We start from the raw sequence: 21,137 nt of genomic DNA, 5'->3' as shown, positions 1-21,137 counted from the left end.
CCTATGACAAACGCACAGATTCTCCACCCTTCCAGTAGAGCCACACGCAAACATCTCCTTGGGCTTCCTGAGAGATTGTCTGGGTCTGGTAGGTGAGACCAAGGGAGGCAGAGTGCCCTGGAAGCCAAAGCCTACACTGTCAAAAATACAACCACAGGAGAACCAGGGCTTGAAGGTCTAAGCAGGTCCTGCAGGGTGCTCAGCTTCCCTCAGGAAACAATTCTTCCAGCCTTACCAGCTCTGCCCCTCAATTTACTAAGAAAAGACCCAGCAGCCTTTCACAGTGAGGAGACATCAGTCTGAGATTCTGATTAATAACAATAAGGATGAAAGGCAAAGGAAATCTTTTCAAAACAAAGCCTACAATGGCAGAAATGTTTACAATAGCCTTTCTCCTGCAACATCTTAATCCCTGCACCCTAGCAGAGCAACCCCTAATAGCTACTACCCATGCCTTTGCACCAAGAATCAGAATACTGGTTCCTATTTTAGAAGCACAAATAGTCCTAAGAACAGATTTTCAAAAATGGAAGGAACTGTGGCTCCAATGGACCAACTGCAGCTTGAAGACATCTTGACTTTTTTAGTATTATGATGTGGTGCCCACACATCTTTCTGCATCCACTCTTAAGAGATGCTGTGTCCCCATTCCTCTTGCCTTATCACTCTTCTAGCATAAGCCAGACTAACTGAAATTTAAACAAATCCCAACCCAAAGAGTACAATAACCTGAATGCATGTTGATTGGTACCAGACAATAAGGAGAAGGCATATTCCCCCCAAAAGGCCCTCCTCAGTCAGGTTCAACATTTATTCATCACCAGATGTAGCTTCATTGCAAAAGGATCAACTCTTAGAGTTCATTCCCTTCCACTCAACCAGCCATGGGTGGTCTAACTTTTTATTAGCTTTGAATGCAACAGAGAATGTGACCTAAAATACATTATTATATATCTGTAAGATGAGAAGGAACAGAGAGTCACACATGGTAATAACACGGTGAAAATTCTTATCTACTTGGAATAAGGGCAGAATCAAATTCTTACCCTAGTTTCACTAGGATTACAATGAAATGTGTATAGGGATGTGCAAGAGTTCAAGTGTAACCTTCTTCCAGGCCAATCAGGCCAAAAGTAAAGCTAGACTTCACCTGAAGGGCCCCAACAATCCTGGCCAATGGGATGTCCATCCATGCTGCTCACCTGGAAAAGGCAGCCCCCAGCACAAACGCAGCATACTCCTTCACCAGGGGCTCTGTGCTGTTCAGCCCATTGATCACCACTTGAAGGCCGCCAAAGGAAAGCAGGTCCTGTGCATTATCCATCTGCAACAAAGGTACAGCCATCAAGGAAAGAAGAGCCCTTCTTATTGCCTTTCTTTTGGTGAGTATTCAAAAAAACCTAAAAAGTCAAGTAAAAAGCAATGGTGGCCATTGTGACCAACTAGAAAAGATCTGTAATAACAAATTCTTAAATTTGAGATTTCCGAATTCATCTAACATGATTTATGAGCACCTGCGTGGGAAATGGCTGAAATGGCACCTAGCTATTACTTTTGCCAAATATGTCCTGGAAAATGCTATAACCATAACGAATCACAAAGCTTGCTCCTAATGTACAAGCTGTTAACACAAAGATCTGGCATCATCAGGACTACTAAATGGTGCCATGCTTCCTGTTCATGTCCAGTCCCAGTACAAGTAATGGAAGCAGCAGACACTTACAAAAAAAGAAGTCCTCTCTCTTCCTCACTTCATACAGTCTAAGGCTGACTGATTCTGAGGATAAGTGTGATAAAATCTGCACAGAAGTCTCTCCCTCAAAGGCTGTACTCTAGGCCTGTGTTACTGGCTAGTAGCTATTATTGGATAGTGCATAACATTTCCATAATCAAATAAAATTCTATCAAATGGCACTGGTCTAGGCCACCCTTTAAGGTCCAAAGCCCCAAGTCTAGACTATTTCCCTTTTATTCGATAGGGAATCTCACTCCGCAGGCTTCCTTAGTATCCTGGAACAAGAAAACTCAACTTGTTCAGAAAGGTCACTGGAGGGGCGCCTGGGTGGCTCATTCCTTGGGCGTCTGCCTTCGACACAGGTCATGATCCCAGGGTCCTGGGATCGAGCCCTGCATCGGGCTCCCTGCTCGACGGGAAGCCTGCTTCTCCCTCTCCCACTCCCCCTGCTTGTGTTCCCTCTCTCACTGTCTCTGTCAAAATAAATAAATAAAATATTAAAAAAAAAAAAAAAAGAAAGGTCACTGGATCCTATTTTCTCCATGCAGTAACTACAATCTCCCTTGGAAATACCTTTGTTGCTACAAAGACTGCCTCTTGCCCACAGTCTGATCCCACTCTACAAATCATCAGGAAAATGCAGGAAGCTAGCCCAACACCATGACTGCTATCCACCTTTTTCCTCCAGATGCTTCTGTTTCCTACCTGACTGTGCCCTTCCAAACTAGACAAAGACTCTAAGAGAGAAATTGAGTTTGAAGGACTTTGACTCTGCCTGTTCCTGGGTGGACCTAGACTGTTTTCACCACTTAGAAGATCATTTTTATATATTCTGATATAATCTCCATAAGAACAGGGTTTTTTTCTGCCTGACCATTGCTGCAGATCCAGTGATTAGAACAATGCTGAGTGTATACTTAGGTGCTCAATAAGTAACTGTTAAACCAATGAACAAATATGATCAGAAAAAAACGTTACTGAAATAAACTCCACGGTGAGTAAAAAAGGCAACCCGGGGCATCTGTGCCAACAAAATGGATGGGTCCCTGATACCAGAGACCTAAAGAGATGGCCAATCCAGGGTCCCGAAACAAGCATGGAGTCTGCTCTGCCATAAGGGCCCCCAAGTCAGGGCTGGGATTTTTCTTCCTCAATCTGTCCTTACGAAGAGGAGTTATCACTGGACCATAGGCCAGCCAACTAGGGAGACTCAGAGCAGGGTGTTTGGCTGATGTAAGTACAAATAATACTTCATAAGCCTTCCTTTCTCACATACTCTAGTTTGTTTTTTTTTTTAAGATTTTATTTATTTGACAGAGAGAGAGACAGCGAGAGAGGGAACACAAGCAGGGGGAGTGGGTCTCCAGCAGTCTTCCTGCTGAGCAAGGAGCCAGATGTGGGACTCAATCCCAGGACCCCAGGATCATGACCTGAGCCAAAGGCAGACGCTTAACGACTGAGCCACCCAGGCGCCCTCACACACTCTAGTTCTAAAATCTAAGAACTCACTGCCTCTTTTTGATCCTCCCCCCTTCCAAGTTTTCTGGATAACAAAGCCATGGCTCAGAGTCCTGTCATTCAGTGCCTGGGGTGGCTACTTGTCAAAGCTGGTAGGAGTTCCTAATGGAGTGGCTGCCAGTCTAACAGCCCCAAAGCAACACAAAGTCATAGAGGTTCTGTTGCAGATGTAGTTTGTCTTTATTACTACAAAGACAATTCAGGATGTTATAAATTCTAACATTTATATAAGCACCTCAACCTTTTCAATATGTTTTCTCATTTGTTATTTCACTGAAGATGAGGAAGAAAAGAGTCATTCTGCCCACTGTACACTCAGAAGATCAAGCTCCAGAATCTGGGCCCTGCTCAGCATCACACAGGAGAAGGCATGATCAGGTCCCAGGTCTGCAGCTCCACATCTAGGTCTGGGGCCACAGCTTTCCCCAGGCTGCCTTCAGGACGGGGTGAGACAGGTAGACAGAAACTCAAGGCAGAGGGAGGGAGCACATGGGGAAGGACAGTAGGAACTGTGCTAACACTCCAGAGGAAAAGAGAGAACCAGAGCTCTGGCCAGACAATCAGAGAACAGGACATAGACAAAGGGAGACACTATATTAAATAATTGAGGAGACATTTGAAGAAAGGCAAACACACTGCCCTAGGGTACATGGGGCAGACAGAAGCTACACCTCATAAGTAATTCACAACCGTTTTCCAAACACAAGGTTTTGCTTTTCATAGATCCTGTTTAATAATTCCAATACGGCTGGGGCGCCTGGATGGCTCTGTCAATTAAGCGTCTGACTTTTGATATCGGCTCAGGTCATGATCTCAGGGTTGTGGGAGCGAGCCCCACATCAGGCTCCGTGCTCAGTGAGGAGTCCGCTTGAGATGCTCTCTCCCTCTGCCCCTCACCCCTCCCACGTGCACGTGCATGCTCTCTCTAAAAAAATTAATCTTTTTTTTTTTTTTTTTTAAAGATTTTATTTATTTATGTATTAGAGAGCGAGCGAGAGAGAAACAGCATGAGAGGGGAGAAGGTCAGAGGGAGAAGCAGGCTCGCCGCTGAGCTGGGAGCCCGATGTGGGACTCGATCCCGGGACTCCAGGATCATGACCTGAGCCGAAGGCAGTCGCTTAACCAACTGAGCCACCCAGGCGCCCTCTAAAAAAATTAATCTTTAGGGCGCCTGGGTGGCTCAGTCGCTAAGCGTCTGCCTTCGGCTCAGGTCATGATCCCAGGGTCCTGGGATTGAGCCCCGCATCGGGCTCCCTGCTCCGCGGGAAGCCTGCTTCTCCCTCTCCCACTCCCCCTGCTGTGTTCCCTCTCTCGCTGTGTCTCTCTCTGTCCAATAAATAAATAAAATCTTTAAAAAAAAATTAATCTTTATAAAAATATAGAAATATATGAATTCCAATATGGCTGTGAGGAATCCTTGGTCAGATTTAGTTTGGGTCTTTGAACCCCATGGCTCCTCAAAGCTTCTATTCAGTGAGTCGAGAACAGCAGTGGACTGGTGAAGTTCCTGGCAACAGAAGTCCTATCTTCCACAATGCTAGCACTAAATTACCTGAATTCCCCATCACAACTAGAATTAAAGGTTAAGCTGTGTCTTCTTTAATTCCCCCACGAAATCACAACTCAACCTGTTGCATGATAGCCTGACATACCAGCCCAAAGCAAGGACCTTGTACTTCCAATCCAAAGGCCAATGACTCAGAACATTTATGACTCTTCTGCCGAAGAGAGCAAGTTTGGCCTCACGAGGGAACCGGTTCTTGGTCTGACCTGAGACTGAGTTAAGTGATGTCAAAGAAAGTGTTTACCCCACCCAGTAACTCATGAAAGCAGAATAGGACGTCACCCTAGAGACAACACCGCCAGATAACCGGCTGACTTGCATGGAAAAAAACAATTTTGTCAGGGCCCTGCTAGCCTCCTGTGTACTCACTCCCCTCTAGGTATGATCAGCTCTCCAGTTATTTTGGCCTTTTATGCTCAACTAAAGGAAGAGTCTGTAGAGACCTGATACCTAAAGATCCACCCAAGTATGTTAAATGAGAAAAAATAAAAGCTGCCAAGATCAGAGCAGGACTAAGTTGGCCAATAACCTCTAAGATCCTTAATCCTTTAAATATCTGTAACGGAAAAGCTGTTGGAATTCTTGTTTTTCACCCTGGAGAGAAACACAGGAAAGAGGAAAGAGAACTCAGGCCCACTTTCTCTCTAAGAGGATCATAGACCTGCTATTTGAGTCCTGAGAAAGAGTTATGAGCAAAGAAAGAAGATGAAGAGGCCGCATCATAATTCCTGCAGATACAGTATACACTCATCCTCTCTCACCACAAAGGCTGACAAAATCAGAAAGAAAGAAAGAATGTCTTTTAGCCTAGTTTATAGAGAACAAGGACGCAGTCATGTGTGGGAGGATGTTGAAGATCTGTGTCTTGATGAGGATCTCAAACAAGCTTTTGATTATGATTACACAGTCTTCCTGGGCCACCATCGTCCCTAGTCTGAATTACGGCAATAGCCTCCTATCTGGTTTCCGTGCTTCTACCCACACCCCCTGCCTCCATTCTAATTCTCAACAAAGCAGGTGGAGGGATCCTTTAAAAATAAGTCAGAGCATGTTGTTCTTCTGCTCAACAGCCTTTAATAACATCCAGTTTCATATTCTTTTCCATGCTCGACAAGGCGGTCTATGATCTTCCCCCCATTATCTGTCTAAGCTTCACCTACGTCCCTCTCTCTTCTTTTAGCTCCAACCACACACTGACTTGTTCTGATCCCACAAACACACTAGACATGCTCCCACCTTAGGGCTTTAGTACTTGTTGTTTCTCCTGAGATGCTCCTTTCCAATATTGCCAATCCTTACCATGAACTACTTTTTATTTGCCCACAGTATTTATCAACTTAAAACACACCGTCCATAATTTACTTATTAGTTATATTTATTATCTATCTGCCTCCGCTAGAAGCTAAGCTCCAATTTTGTTCACAGATGTATTTTAAGTGCCTGAAATAGCTCTTGGGACTTAACAGGCATGCAATAAATTTATTGAATAAATAAACGACTTCTCTTGCTCCTTCTCCTTAGATCTACCTATGTCTTTTTGAGCTTCATTCAAACGATTCCAGTATCCTAGAGGAGACAGAATGACCAAAAGGTTAAGAGCACAGTTTAGGGTCAGACAGACCTTGTTGCAAATCCCAGCTCTACCACTCACTAAGTGGGTGACCTTGGGCAATATCAGGTCTGACCTGTGTCTTATTTGCCTCAGTGATAAAATGGAACTAGTAACAGGGCCCATAAGGCAGCTGTGGAATTCAATGAATTGGTATGTATAAAGCACTTGAGTGCCTTGTCTATGACAATGCTCAATAAATATTAACTATTATAATTACAGCACAAGTGTGATCCGTCCTTTCCCTGCTGCAAACTCTCCAATGGTTCTTAAAATCAAGGATAAAATCATAGAGCATGATATTCCCAATTCCACCTCTCTGAATCTCTAACCTTTCCACTTTATCTATGCTACCCTATCCAGTATTTCCCAGGCCCTTAATCTCTCCAAGCTCTTCTCAACCTCAAAATCTTTGCACATGCTGTTTCCTCTGCCTGTGGAACTCTGATTCAAGGGTTGGCAAACTTTTTCCAAAGGGCCTGATGGTAATGATTTTGGCTTTGTGAGCCATAGGGTTTCTGTCACAACTCTTCAACCCCTCACTGTAGCATAAAAACAGCCCCAAACAATAGAACAATACATAAAGAAACAGATGCGGCTGTGTCGCAATAAAACTTTATCTACAAAAGCCTTCCCCAACACCCCTGACTAGGCTAAGTTCCCCCGTTATATACTCCCACACTACTCTCTGGAGCCCTTATCACAATCTTAAGTTTAAATTATCTCATTTTATTGTTCATTGTTCATGATTTAATTGTTCCTGCTTCCAGACTATAAGCTACATAAAACAGAGACCATGGCTGTTTTGCCCCTGCTGTATAATAGGTGTTGAAAAATAACGGACGTAACACTGCAAATGAAAAAGAGATTGGCCCTTTCTTCTAGAATGTATCTTACTACAATAGCTATTGGCCTAGGTTAAAAATACTAGACGCCCTGAGAGAGGAGCAAAGATGCTGATGCTGTTTTCTCAGGATTTAGGGCAGGAAGGTTTGCTGTTGAAAATGTTACTTAAAAGTCAGATTTATGGACAAAGAAATACGATACCTGATGGACATAATATTCGAGATCAAAGAGTGCAGCAATCTTCTCTTCTAGGCTGGAGCTGGAACTGTTGAACTTGTTGATCAGCCGTACCATGATCTGCATGTCAGTCTCAATGACAACATTCAGCTCCTCAAACTCCTTCTTTAGTTCCTCGATGGGGCGAAAGAGTCGTTTAACCTTGGCCTGCCTTGCCTAAGAAGGTAATTGAAGCAAAAAGATAATTAGATCAATTGGAGACATCTCTCCAAGACAGTTGTCGCCTATCATGGATGCCCATTCTCAAGGAATTACTGCTCCAGGATTCAAAACCTTCTTTCATCTGTACTATCAAAAAATCCTCCTACAAGAATACCTCAATTTATTGCACTTCACTTTGTCAAACTTAGAGCTGTTACTTCTTCTTCTTCTTCTTTTTTTTTTTTTTTTTTTTTACAAATTGGAGGTTTGTGGCAACCAGCATTTAGCTACTCTATCAGCATCATTTTTCCAACAGCATTTGCTCACTCTGTGTCTCTGTGTCACATTTCGGTAATTCTTGCAATATTTTGAACTTTTTCATTATTATATTTGTCCTGGTGATCTATGATCAGTGGTATTTGATATTACTATTGTAGTTGTTTTGGTGTGCCACAAGCCACACCCATATAAGACAGTGAACTTAACTGATAAATGTTTTGTGTATTCTGACTGCTCCGCTGATAGGCAATTCCCCCATCTCTCTCCTTCTTCTTGGGCCTGCCTGTTTCCTGAGACAATGATTTTGAAATTAGGCCAATTAATAACCCTACAATGGCCTCTTAAGTATTCAAATGAAAGGAAGAGTCTCATGTCTCATTTTAAATCAAAAGCTAGAAATGACTAGGCTTAGTGAGGATGGCATGTCAAAAGCTGAGATAACCAAAAGACAGGCCTCTTGTGCCAAACAGTTAGCCAAGTTGTGAATGCAAAGAGTTCCTGACGGAAAGTGAAAGTGCTATTCCAGTGAACACACAAATTGTAAGAAAGCAACACAGTTGTATTGCTGATATGGAGAAAGTTTTAGTGGTCTGGATAGAAGGTCAAACCAGCCACAGCATTTCCTTAAACCAAAAAGCCTAATCCAGAGCAAGGTCCTAAAATCTCTTTAATTCTGTGAAAGCTGAAAGAGAAGGAACCTGCAGAAGAAAAGTCTGAAGCTAGCAGAGGTTGGTTCATGAGGTTTAAGAAAACAAGCCATCTCCGTAACATAAAAGTGCCAGGTGAAGCAGCAAGTGCTTATATAGAAGCTGCAGCAAGTTATCTGGAAGATCTAGCTAATTCATGAAAGTGGCTAGACTCAGCAACAGGTTTTCAATGTAGACAAAATACCCCTCTATTGGAAGAAGATGCCATCTAGGACTTCCATAGCTAGAGGAGGAGAAGTCAATGCCTGGCTTCAAAGCACAGGCTGATTTCCTTGTTAGGGGCTAATGCAGCTGCTGACTTTAGGTTGAAACCATTGTTTATTTGCTACTCCAAAAATCCTAGGGCCCATAAGAATTAAGCTAAATCTACTTGGCCTGTCCTCTATAAATGGAACAAAAAAGCCTGGATGACAACATGTCTATTTACAACATGGTTTACTGAATATGTTAAGACAAACATTGAGAACTACCGTCAGAAAGAAAAAATTCCTTTCAAAGTATTACTGCTTATGGACAATGCACCTGGTCACCCAAGAGCTCTGAGAGATGTACAACAAGATTAATGTTGTTTTCATGCTTGCTAACATATCTATTCTGCAGCCCATGGATTAAGAAGTCATGTTGACTTCCAAGTCTTAATTATAATAATAAGAAAATACATTTGGTAAGGCTACAGTTGCCACAGATAGTGATTCCTTTAATGGATTTGGGCAAAGTAAACTGAAAACCTGTTGGAAAGTATTCCCATTCTAGATCCCATTAAGAACATAATGGGAAGAAGTCAAACTATCAACATGAACAGGAGTTTGGAAGAAGTCGATTCTAACACTCATGGATGACTGTGACGAGTTCAAGTTTTCAGTGGGAGAAATAAGTGCAGATGTGGTAGAAATATCAAGAGAATTAGAAGTGGAGCCTGAGGATGTGACTGAACTGTTGCAACATGATAAAACTTTAATGAATGAAAAGTTGCTTCTTATGGATGAGCAAAGAAAGTAGTTTCCTGAAATGGAATCTACTCCTGGTGAACATGCTGTGAAGACTGTTGAAATGACAACAAAGGATTTAGAGTACTACATAAACTCAGTTGATAAAGCAGTCAAAGGGTTTGAGAGAATTGACTCCCATTTTTTTTTACTTTAATTTTTTTATTGTTATGTTAATCCCTATACATTACATCATTAGTTTTAGATATAGTGTTCCATGATTCATTGTTTGTGCATAACACCCAGTGCTCCATGCAGAACGTGCCCTCCTCAATACCCATCACCATGCTAACCCATCCTCCCACCTCCCTCCCCTCTAGAACCCTCAGTTTGTTTTTCAGAGTCCATCGTCTCTCATGGTTCGTCTACCCCTCCGATTTCCCCCCCTTCATTCTTCCCCTCCTGCTACATTCTTCTTTTTTTTTTCTTTCTTAACATATATTGCATTATTTGTTTCAGAGGTACAGATCTGAGATTCAACAGTCTTGCACAATTCACAGCGCTTACTAGAGCACATACCCTCCCCAGTGTCCATCACCCAGTCACCCCATCCCTCCCACCCCACCCCCCACTCCAGCAACCCTCAGTTTGTTTCCTGAGATTAAGAATTCCTCATATCAGTGAGGTCATATGATACATTTGACTCCCATTTTGAGAGAAGTTCTATTGTGGTATAATGTTATCAAACAGCATCACATGCTGCAGAGAAACTGTTCATGAAATTGTTCAATGTGGCAAACTTCACTGCTTTCTTATTTTAAGAAATCGCCACAGCCATCCTAATGTTCAGCAACCACCACCCTCATCAGTCAAGCAGCCATCAGCTTTGAGACAAGACCCTCCATAAGCAAAAGGATTACAATTCACTAAAAGCTCGAGGTGGTTAGCATTTTTTAGCAATAAAGTACTTTTTGAATTAAGGTATGTATATTGTTTTTTAGACATAATGCTACTGCACATTTAGTAGACTGCAGTACAGAGTAAACATAACTCTTACATGCACTGGGAAACCAAAAAATTAATCTGACTTGATTTATTGCAGTGGTCTAGAACCAAACCCACACCGTCTTCAAAGCATACCTGCACCTTCTAAGATGCCCACAGAAGAGAGCCCTCAGAATCTATCTATATAGACCTCTGCCCCAAAAACACACTCAAGATTTTCCAGGTTCACTTATCACAATCTGACTTCTAATGTTCAAGAAGAATGGAAAGTCTTCTTGCTGCCATCACTGAGGTCAGGGGAAGCAATGCAAGCTCACCTTCAATCCCTAAACTCAGTTGAAAAGGCTGAGGTCTAAGGTGGAATAATCCACACCTTGGTTCTGTATCTTCTACAATCATTTACTATCTTTGCTGTGCCCTGCCCAATCCAGCAACATTTTAGGGAAACCCAGATGTAGGAAACTGTGGGTAAAGAGCTATCAGAGTGGGAGCAATTTGCTGATGAAAATTAAATCACTCTCATTACTGTCAAACTAACTACAGGTGTACAATTTGTTCAACTGTTTGAAGTGGCTAAATTACTGTATGCACCAAACTCAAATCTCAATTTTCTCTCAATCCTTCCCTACCCCACACACATACAAAAATTTAAAAAATGAAGTTATGTTGGAGGTGAATAAAAGACTTCAATTAGATATTTTATACATGTGACACTCCCATTTTCTTCCCAATTTTAGAGGACAGTGCTTATAAATAGAGTCCAAAAGGTCACAGTGGTTTGTGTCTCTATCTTCCAAGAAAAATTAAAAGGCAGGAATATTTATAAAAAGCAGAATGATGAGCAGCTGTCAGCTCCAAATTGCTCATCTATTACCTATGGATTTTCTCCCCAGTTACAAGTACTCCATAGAAACACCAACCAAAGAAATGAATCAGCCTCTCTTAAAAAAGACCAAGCCCCTAGCAGAGCAATGCTACCTATGGGATGTCATTTCCTGCTTCTTCAGGCTAAAACAACAGTGAAATGCTCTCCCTACACCCAGCTAAAGGACTCTGGATGGCCACCAAAGGCAGGGCAAAGAGGTCTGGGGAAGCTGAGTCACTGCCTAGAGCTGTGGGATGTCAGGCAAGTGAGCAGGATAAGAAATAAGTCACCTCCACCTCACGAAAATGATGTGTACCTGGCCCTCAGGAAGAGGGCCTATTTTAAGAAAAAACAAAAACAAAAACTTTTTATTTTGCAATAATTATAAACTCACAGAAAGTTACAAAAATAATACACAGAGTACCATGTACCCTTGGTTCAGCTTCCCCCAATGGCAACATCTTACGTTAACAGTACACTAACAAAACCAAGAAAATGACAAAGGTATAATACTGTTAACTAGACTATAAGCCTTACTCAGATTTTATCAGCTTTTACATGTACACATTTGCACATATATGTGTGTATATTATTCTATACAATTTTATCCAATATATATATTCATGTATCTATCAGAACAATCAGGCTACTGAACTATTCCACCACCACCAAACTCCACTGTGCGATCCCTTTACAGCGCACCTCACCCTCCCACCCATCCCTGTGTCCTGGCAATCACTACTTTGTTCTCCATTTCCTTAATTCTGGCATTTAGATAATGTTATAAAGATGGAATAACAAGGTCTGTAATCTTTTGAGATAGTATTTTTATATGAACATAATGCACTTGAGATCTATCCAAGTTACCACATGCATCAATGGTTCATTTATTTTTAATGCTGAGTAGTACTGCATTATACAGATGTACAGTTTGCTTAACCATTCACCTGTTGAACATTTGAGTTGTTTCCAGGTGTTGACTATTATGAACATAAATATTTGTATAAGGGTTTTTATATAAATTCAGGTTCTCATTTCTCTGGCAATAAATAGCCACAAAGTACAACTGCTGGGTCATATGACAAACGTGTTTGGTTTTATAAGAAACTGCCTATTTTCCATGGTGACTGTACCATTTTACATACTCACCAGCAATGTATGAAACACTCAGTTTCTCCACATCCTCACTAGTATTTAGTATTATCACCACTTTTGTTTTAGGTATTTTAATAGATGTATGGTGATAGTTCATTGTGGATTTAATTTGCATTTCTCCAAAGGCTAAAGACATTAAACATCTTTTTGGGTGGTTATTTGCCATCCACAAATCATCTTCGGTGAATTATCTGTTTGTTCACTTCCTTTCCCCACTCTCTAAATATGTTGTCACTTTTTACTGTTGAGCTTTCAGAGTTCTTTATATTCTAGATACAAGTCTTTAATCAGATACAGTCTTTGCTTTGCACAGATCTTACATGCACCAAGTTCAAATACTATAGTTTCAATAACACCATTCTCCCAACACTACTCAAATTTCAGTTACCACAAATTTCATTTAACAGTAATCGCATGAAGTACAAACTTTGTTGCTGGCTCTTTAGTCCACAACTCACTACATATAACATAAATGCTCATGATGATGAGTGGGTGATCATACCACTTCTTTCTAGGTCTGTCTGACAGGTCACTAAAAATTCGTTTCTCAGTTCACACACAGATGTCAAGTGTGTAGTTGTAGGACTTCCTCATCTTCCAATGACAAGCCCAAGTAACATATCATAAAAATGGGTAATCAAAAGAAAAGAAGTGGCCAAGGAAGACCAAAGTGCAGCAAAGAAAGTAACAGTGGTAACTCTGATGGTGAAACTCATATTGAATGTATATGGAGCTACAGAAGAGGTCATAATTTTTGTTTTAACTATTAAACATTATTTTTCAAATGTAAGAGAATGATAGTCTATTCTTTTTCCCCTTATTTTCATTCATTTCATTGTTCTTTTCTTATTCCTGATGGTTCCAAGTGTCGTTCTACTGTTACTTCATTTTTATTTGGAGAATATTCTTTAGTCATTCTTCTAGGTACATCTGCTAGTGACAAATGTTTTCAATTTTGTGTAAGAATGTCTTGATTTCTCTTTTGCTAATGAAGGATATTTTCATTGGCTATAGAATTCTGAGTGGACATTGGGGCGCCTGGGTGGCTCAGTTGGTTAAGCGACTGCCTTCGGCTCAGGTCATGATCCTGGAGTCCCGGGATCGAGTCCCGCATCGGGCTCCCTGCTCGGCAGGGAGTTTGCTTCTCCCTCTGACCCTCCCCCCTCTCATGTGCTCTCTGTCTCTCATTCTCTCTCTCTCAAATAAATAAATAAAATCTTTAAAAAAAAAAAAAAAAAAAAAAAAAAAAAAGAATTCTGAGTGGACAGTTTATTCAGCACTTGAAAAATATTGTGATACATACTCTGGTCTTGGTAGTTTCAAATGAAAAATGCACAATCATTGTACCCTAAGGTAGTATGTTTTTTCTAACTGTTTTCAACATTTTTTCTGTAGCTGTGAAGCATCATGGTGTTGATTTCTCTGAGTTTATCCTACTGAAAATTCAGTTTCATGAATCTATTCATTTATGCCCTTCATCATATTTGGGGATTTTTCCACCTTTATTTCTTAGTTTATTTTTTCATTATTTTTCAGGACTCTCTCCTTTCCTAAGACTCCAATGACAGAAATGTTAAATCCTTTCTTATAATCACACAGGTCCCTAAGTCTCTGTTCATTTTTTCCCTATTTTTAGTCATTTCTCTCTGTCTTCAAGTTTACTGGGTTCTTCTCTCTCTTTCCTATTCTGCTACTGAGCCCTGATATTCAGTGATTTTTAAACATTCTGAGTTGTATTTTTTTTCAGTTCTAAAAATTCCATTTGGTTCTTTCTTCTGTCATCTACTTCTTTGCTGAGGTTGTCATTTGTTTCAAGAGTGTTCATAATCATTTGTTGAATGATTTTTATAACTGCTTTAAAATCCTTTTTAGGTAATTCAAACTTCTGTGTCATCTCACTGTTGGCATCTATTATCTATTAGTTCAAGGTTTGGTATTTTTTGTATTCTGGACATTTTGGATATTAGTTTTAAGATTTCTCTTACTGAATCTTCCTTTTCAGTAAGCAGTTAAAATGTTTACGTTTAATACACTGGTTCTGTCCTTCTTGTGTGGCTGTGACTCTAAGATAATTTAGTTTCCAGACCCTATGCAGTGTTATTTTGGTCTGTTTTCTTTATATCCTGCCAAAGGCTCATCTAGACACCGGGCAGTATTCCACACTGCGTTTCAGTTATCAAATCTTTTGCTGTGTTAATTCTGGTCAGTTTCTCATGTGGGTCACCAGAGAATATGCCCAAAATTTCATTTGTGAAATCCTTTTCTCCAGCTCCCTTCTCTCCAAAATCCTACCACCACTCTCTAGTTAGGAGGAGGAAGAACATCACCTGCCACCACTGGACACTCTACATTGGGACAAGAAGTCCTTCCTTGGCCTCTTTATCACCCTGCTGGGGGAACTGAAACACTGCTTCACTGATGCTGGTGTGAGGGTGGAAGTTCAGGCTCCTCACTTACCCTCACTGACAATGTCCCAGAGTGGGGAGCAAAATGATGCCTCACGCTATCTCAGTGCCACCAAGTAGAAGGTCAGACTACAGATTCTCCATTCACCACCACCCATTCCCCCCACCCCGACCAACACACACAATGGCATCACCTCTGCTCCAAATGAAAAACCACCTTGGTAGTGTCAGGCAGAAGAAGACATTCAAATATCCTTCTTGGCCTCTACTGACACCACCCCAAAAGGAGAAGCAGCTTGCTACCCCCAATGTAGAGGGTGGAAAACCAGGCTCCACACTTGGTGTCTGCTGGTACCACACCAGCAGGGGAAACAGAGAATAGTATCCTACCATTGGGCAGAGGGTAGAAATTCCAGCTCTCTGTTCAAGGCTCACTGATGCCACCTTGGTCAAGGTAGCAGAATACTGCATCACATCATATCATTGCCAGAGATAGGGGGTAGAAGTTCGGTCTACCCACTCGGCCTCTGCTGACACCACTCTGGTGGAGGAATAAGAGTGCAGCCTGCTACCACAAAGTGGGAGGTGGAAATCCAAGTTTCCCTTCAATTTCCACTGGCACTAAGGGTGGAGTGGGAGATTTCCATCGTCTTTGGCTAAAGTAGGACAGATATTGTCAAAAAGGGTTTAGTTCTATTAGGCTGCCCTTTTCCTAGCAATTTCTCTAGAAAGAATAGGTCTTTTTTAGGGCTTTTTTCTATCTGTACCTGTTGGCATTTCCTGGATGTGGGCCTCTCGAATGCCCACTCTGGGATATACAAAGGGCAAAAAGAATGTCCAAGGAACTCACTATCATGTTATTCTTCAAGTTCCAAGGTCACTAGTCAGTCTCCTTTCTTCTTCCCACCTTTTAGAGTCTTCTTATATTTGCTTTTAGTATTATGTCCAAGGTTTTTAGTTGTCCTTAGCAGGAGTAATATTAAGAAATGAGTCTACTTTATCTTGTCCAGCATCAAAAGTTTAAGAAGGTCATGTTTTTAAATGGAACAATTTATAGGATACAGGTGAACAACAGCTGACATAATAAAATAGGGCATCAAGCCATTTGTATGGTAATAGAGGTATAAAGGGATCAGATTCAACAGTCCAAATCTGTCTGGCTAGATGGGAGTTTTTCCACAAGGTAAGGGGTTCTGGGAAGGACTGATTCATTTAAATCTAAGGTACAAACATATACAATAGAATTGGTGCCCTTCCCCCTAAAAAATCAAGTCAGAAAAACATTCACTCAAATGATAGGATACGGCACAATATTTGACAGTATTGCTTTTATAAATAGCAAAAGCACCATCCTGTTCTTGCAAGCCACCACACAACTTGAGTTTAAAGACTGATAAACAAAAAGCATAATGCCATCTGCAGCCAAGAGCTTGAGACATGTCAGAAACTCCCCAACCTACTTCAAGTCAATTTATTTGCCAGTCCCAAGGGCACTGACGATGAGCTGAGTCAATCCCAACAGGCTCCAAATGAAAGCAGGAGAAAAACCCCAGGCTCTAGCACCTCAGTGAAGAAGCCAACAACCTACACTCCAAAGAAGTAAGGAGTGTGTCAGCCTTATCTTGCAAACAGCAGTTGACTTATACCAGCTTGAATAAGGATCCTGCATTTGGGTACTGATACTGGGATCTCCTCTTGCAATGGGAAAGGATTCTTTTTAATTGCAAAAAAAATCAACCGAAAACTTAATCTCTTGCTTTTACATTTAAAAAATATTTTATTTTTTTTATTTTAATCTTAGTTTTGGGGTTTTTTTATTTTTTCAAATTTTTATTTAAATTCTAGTTAGTTAACACACAGTGCAATATTGGTTTCAAGAGCAGAATTCAGGGATACATCACTTACATACAACACCCAATGCTCATCACAACAAGTGATGAGCATCACCCATCTAGCCCATCTCCCACCCACCTCCCTCCAGCAACCCTCAGTTTGTTCTCTATCATTAAGAGTCTCCTATGGTTTGTTTCCTTCTTTCTTTTTTTTCCCCTTCCCATATGTTTATCTGTTTTGTTTCTTAAATCCCACACGAGTGAAATCATATGGTATTTGTCCTTCTCTGCCTTAGCATAATACAGTCTAGCTCCAGCCACATCATTGCAAGTAGCAAGCTTTCATTCCTTTTGATGGCTGAGTAATGTTCCACTGTGTAGGTACACCATATCTTCTTTATCCATTCATCAGCTGATGGACACTTGGCTTTTGTTGATAATGCTGCTATAAACATCGGGGTGCATATATCCCTTTGAATCAGTATTTTTGTATCCTTTGGGTAAATACCTAGTAGTGCAATCCCTAAATCATAAGGTAGTTCTATTTTTAACTTTTTGAGAAACCTCCATACTGTTTTTCAGAATGGCTGCACCAGTTTGCATTTCCACCAACAGTGTAAGAGGGTTCCCCTTTCTCCACATCCTCACCAACACTTGTTTTCCGAGTTGTTAATTTTAGCCCTTCTGACAGGTGTGAGGTTAAAAAATATTTTCTTAATATTCATACTTTTCTATACAAACTTTACTACGGGAAAGAAGACCATTAAAAGAGAACAAAGAGAAGAGATGGGGTAAAGTGGGTCTTCCACCCACAGAGAAGACATGGATCAGGGGCTGACTGCTATGTTCCCATCAGGCCCACATGGAGCCCATGGTGAGGGGATGATGAGTGAGAATGAGCCCAATCCCTGGTCACAGGAACATCAATCTCTGCTCTAAGCACCTAAGCACACACCTCTCTCCTCTGCTCACCTCCGCTTCACCAGGTAAGAGGATTTGATTTTCCTCACCCTCCTATCCTGTGGTAGAATGAAATTTTATCTATCACCTTCCTACAACCACTGCTGCTACCACTGCCATGCTGCTAGTCATCTTCTCATACCGTATACACTCTCCATACTGGGAGGTGTGACTTCACTAAGATGAGGAAAGACATGGAGAACATGGTCTGCATATTAACACATCCTAATGAAGTCCTCTCCGACACCAAAAAAAAAAAAGCTCATTTGTCTCAGAAACGCTTAGCTCTAAAGGATCTGAGGGACCCAAGGCTTCTTCCACTTAACATACAAGCTGTCAAGAACCTGATGCTGCCCCTCCAAGATATTGCCAGGATTCTGGGGCACTGGCAGAGAGACAAAGCAAAAGAGGACTGTGAGGGGGATAAGAGGAAGGGAGAACTTAGAAAGGTCTCTAAAGTAGCCATCAGAGGAGCTTCTTTCAAGGATGGGACTCAAATGGAAGTGTAAAAAAATGATAAGGGAGCGGAACTTGGGTGGCTCAGTCTGTTAATCGTCTGCCTTCAGCTCAGGTCATGATCCTAGGGTCCGGGGCTCAAGCCCCACATCGGGCTCTCTGCTCAGCAGAAAGTCTGCTTCTCCCTCTTCCTCTGCTGCTCCCCCTGCTTGTGCTCACGCTCTCGCTCTCTCGCTCTCTCGTGCAACAACTATATATATATATATATATATGTATATATATATATATATATATATGTATGTATTTTTTTTTTTTTTTAAATGATGTTGGAATTCTCTATCACATGAGTTCGTGCTCCATCTTAAGTTTAAGATTTCTTTCTGGTATAAGTCTGTAACCACAAGCTCTCCCAGACATGAGGGGCATAGCAAGGGGCTGCAATTCTGCCTCTTTCTCCTTCTCATTCCCTTAGTCTGTACACAAATTTAGAACTGGAGGAAACCTCAGCCATCCTCTTGTTCCACCCCTGCACTGTACATTTAAGGAACGTGAGCCCTGGAACAGGGAATACATTTGCTACATGTTCAAAAGACATGGACAAGGATAAAGGCTTCCTTCCCAGCCCAGCTCCTCTGTTCTTTAAGCTTGTGTCCAATCCAAGTGTAAGTGAGGAGATCTGTGTTTTAATCTCTATTCACCTCACTCTTGTCTGTGATAATGAAGAGTATGATTATCTATGCTTTGTGCTTCATCTTCCCCAAACATATAACGCAAAGGTGGATCCTAAACAATGAAATGCTCCCAGCACTGGTATATATTTTTAAATTGTCTATAAAGGATTACTTATTTGGCATAACTGCCCTTTAAATTATTTTACAATATTATTATCATAACCCCATGTTTATTTTAACAGCTTCAGGGAGAAGTGATTCCCTTCAAGGCTGTCCAGTAGGCTTACTAACTCCCTGGAAAGAATATCACACACCTTGTCTTCCTTTGAACTCTCCACTTCTGCCCCCTCCTTGAATTTTGCCAGTGCACTCTTGAGGTCCTGAGATGTGTAGGTGTTAGTGTTGATGTCCAGCCTGTCCAAAGAGAAGGTGAGAGTCAGGAAGGAGGCATCATCTTTCCCAAGAAAAAAACACCCCCCCACCGCAGGGGCTGGCACTCCAAAACAAGGTAAGCCAGGCCAGCTCTAACTCAGAGTGCACCACTCTAGCTTTGCCTTTGGTCAGCCACAAGTCCAACAGGTAGTCTGACCTTGAAGCTAAAGGAGGAAATACACTGCTGAAGATGGGGTCATTTCATGAAAGAGGAGGAAATGCCATGGGGCAGACAGAGGCCTTCCATGGACAGAGAGCCCTCAGCCAGCTACACAGGCAGAAGTATGTCTGGAATGTCAGTGCAGTGCTGTTCTGTCAGCATGTGACAGGCAGGACTTCCTGGAGGATAGTGGGCACAAAGGATATAACAAGCACCCTATTTATATTCTTCTAGTAAAGGGACCAATGGAGACCTGAGCCCCCCCCCACCCCACGTGCCTGGCCTGATTTCACAAGGCAATCTTTCTTCACAAAAACAGGCTGGATAAATTCACACCTTTAAAACCAACTCCTGGGCACAGAGTAAATGCAGGAGCTAGGTGTCATTCTGACCAAGGAATAAGTTTGAGTTATTCAGGACTAGATGCAAAGCCAACCATCTTCCAAAGTCAGCCTCCGAGGAGAGGGAGGAAAGTAACCAATGTGGATGTCATCTCAAGAACCTGGTGAAGACTTGAGTGGTGTCTTCTCAAAGCCCCCTGGAGCTGATCCAAGCCATGACCATTCTTCTTGGAGAGAAGGCATTCATGGGATGGGGAGTGGGTTTTGCCACCAATGGTGATTTCTGATCAGTGAACAGAGAGGTAAGACCAAGAGTGACATGGACAAAGTAAGTGTGGAATGTGGTCTGTGCTTGACAAGACTGCCCAGCTCTGGGCGGGGGGAGGCAGTTGGGAGGGGGATGGTTTAAGGATAACCCAGGAGATATATGCAGGTGGGGAAGGAGGGGGCTAATGGGCTGCTCTGGGCCAGATAAGCATATCAGTCAAACAGTCAAGATGCCAGCAGGCCTCAGCTCTTATGAGAGGCACATGCTCTTAGGGCTTTGCCCATTTAGTCTTTGATTCATCCCAGAGACCCCTTCAAGCCCTGAGAAAAACACTTTTCTTCTCTAAACCTCAATCCTCATAAACTAATTAATAATAGCTAATCACTCCCATTTATTGAACACTTAACCATGTGTCAGTCACTGTTTTAATCCTTTAAAAGTATTATTTCATTCAACTAATTACCACAATCCTACGAGGTAGGGAAGATGATCCCTCTTCCAGAAGAGCATCACCCGCTGCCAGTAGCATGAGGATGCCACTGCCCTGCCCCTTATCCCTAAGAGAGAGATAAGTATTTGGGGGCACAGCTTGAACGGATTACCCCTCCGTCCTCTAAGACTTGGTTGGAACAAATCCCATCATGTCTCATTGCTCTATTTACCGCCTTAAGTGCCACTCTTCCAGGCCGCTCACCATCACCCATTCAGCCCAAATTACACATACATACAAGTGCGCACATGTGTGACTGCACACACAGACATCAAATCATCTTCAGGTGGTATTCTCACTTCATTCTTCACTCAGAAAAATAGATGCTATCATCAAGAATGCATTCCTATTCCCCTCATCACCTCTATACACCAACCTGCACCAAATATACATTGTCTGCTTTCCCTTCTATGGCAAATGGATAAGTGTCCCTACTCCTATTAGACTTATGTTCCAGATCCCACTTCCCTTTTCAAAAGCTTTAACTCCCATAATTATACTGCTCCCTCTTGTCTGCATCTTCAATTTCTCTCTT

General features: G+C 41.8%; 1 protein-coding gene across 2 annotated transcripts in view; it reads right to left on the bottom strand.

Moving 5' to 3' along the window:
* The window catches only part of SIL1 (SIL1 nucleotide exchange factor), a 208,087-nt gene that overhangs the window by 63,439 nt on the left and 123,511 nt on the right, over window positions 1-21,137 (bottom strand). For both annotated transcript variants that reach the window (XM_032425063.1, XM_032425062.1), the window contains 3 exons: window positions 19,226-19,325; window positions 7,474-7,665; window positions 1,203-1,324 (listed from right to left, as the gene is read on the bottom strand). In XM_032425063.1, the coding sequence (XP_032280954.1) occupies window positions 1,203-1,324; window positions 7,474-7,665; window positions 19,226-19,325 (414 nt within the window). The remainder of the gene's footprint in view (window positions 1-1,202; window positions 1,325-7,473; window positions 7,666-19,225; window positions 19,326-21,137) is intronic.

This window comes from Phoca vitulina, unplaced genomic scaffold (genome assembly GCF_004348235.1).
Source record: "Phoca vitulina isolate PV1807 unplaced genomic scaffold, GSC_HSeal_1.0 scaffold32, whole genome shotgun sequence".
Lineage (NCBI taxonomy): Eukaryota > Metazoa > Chordata > Mammalia > Carnivora > Phocidae > Phoca > Phoca vitulina.
This window is presented reverse-complemented; position numbering and strand designations above follow the sequence as displayed.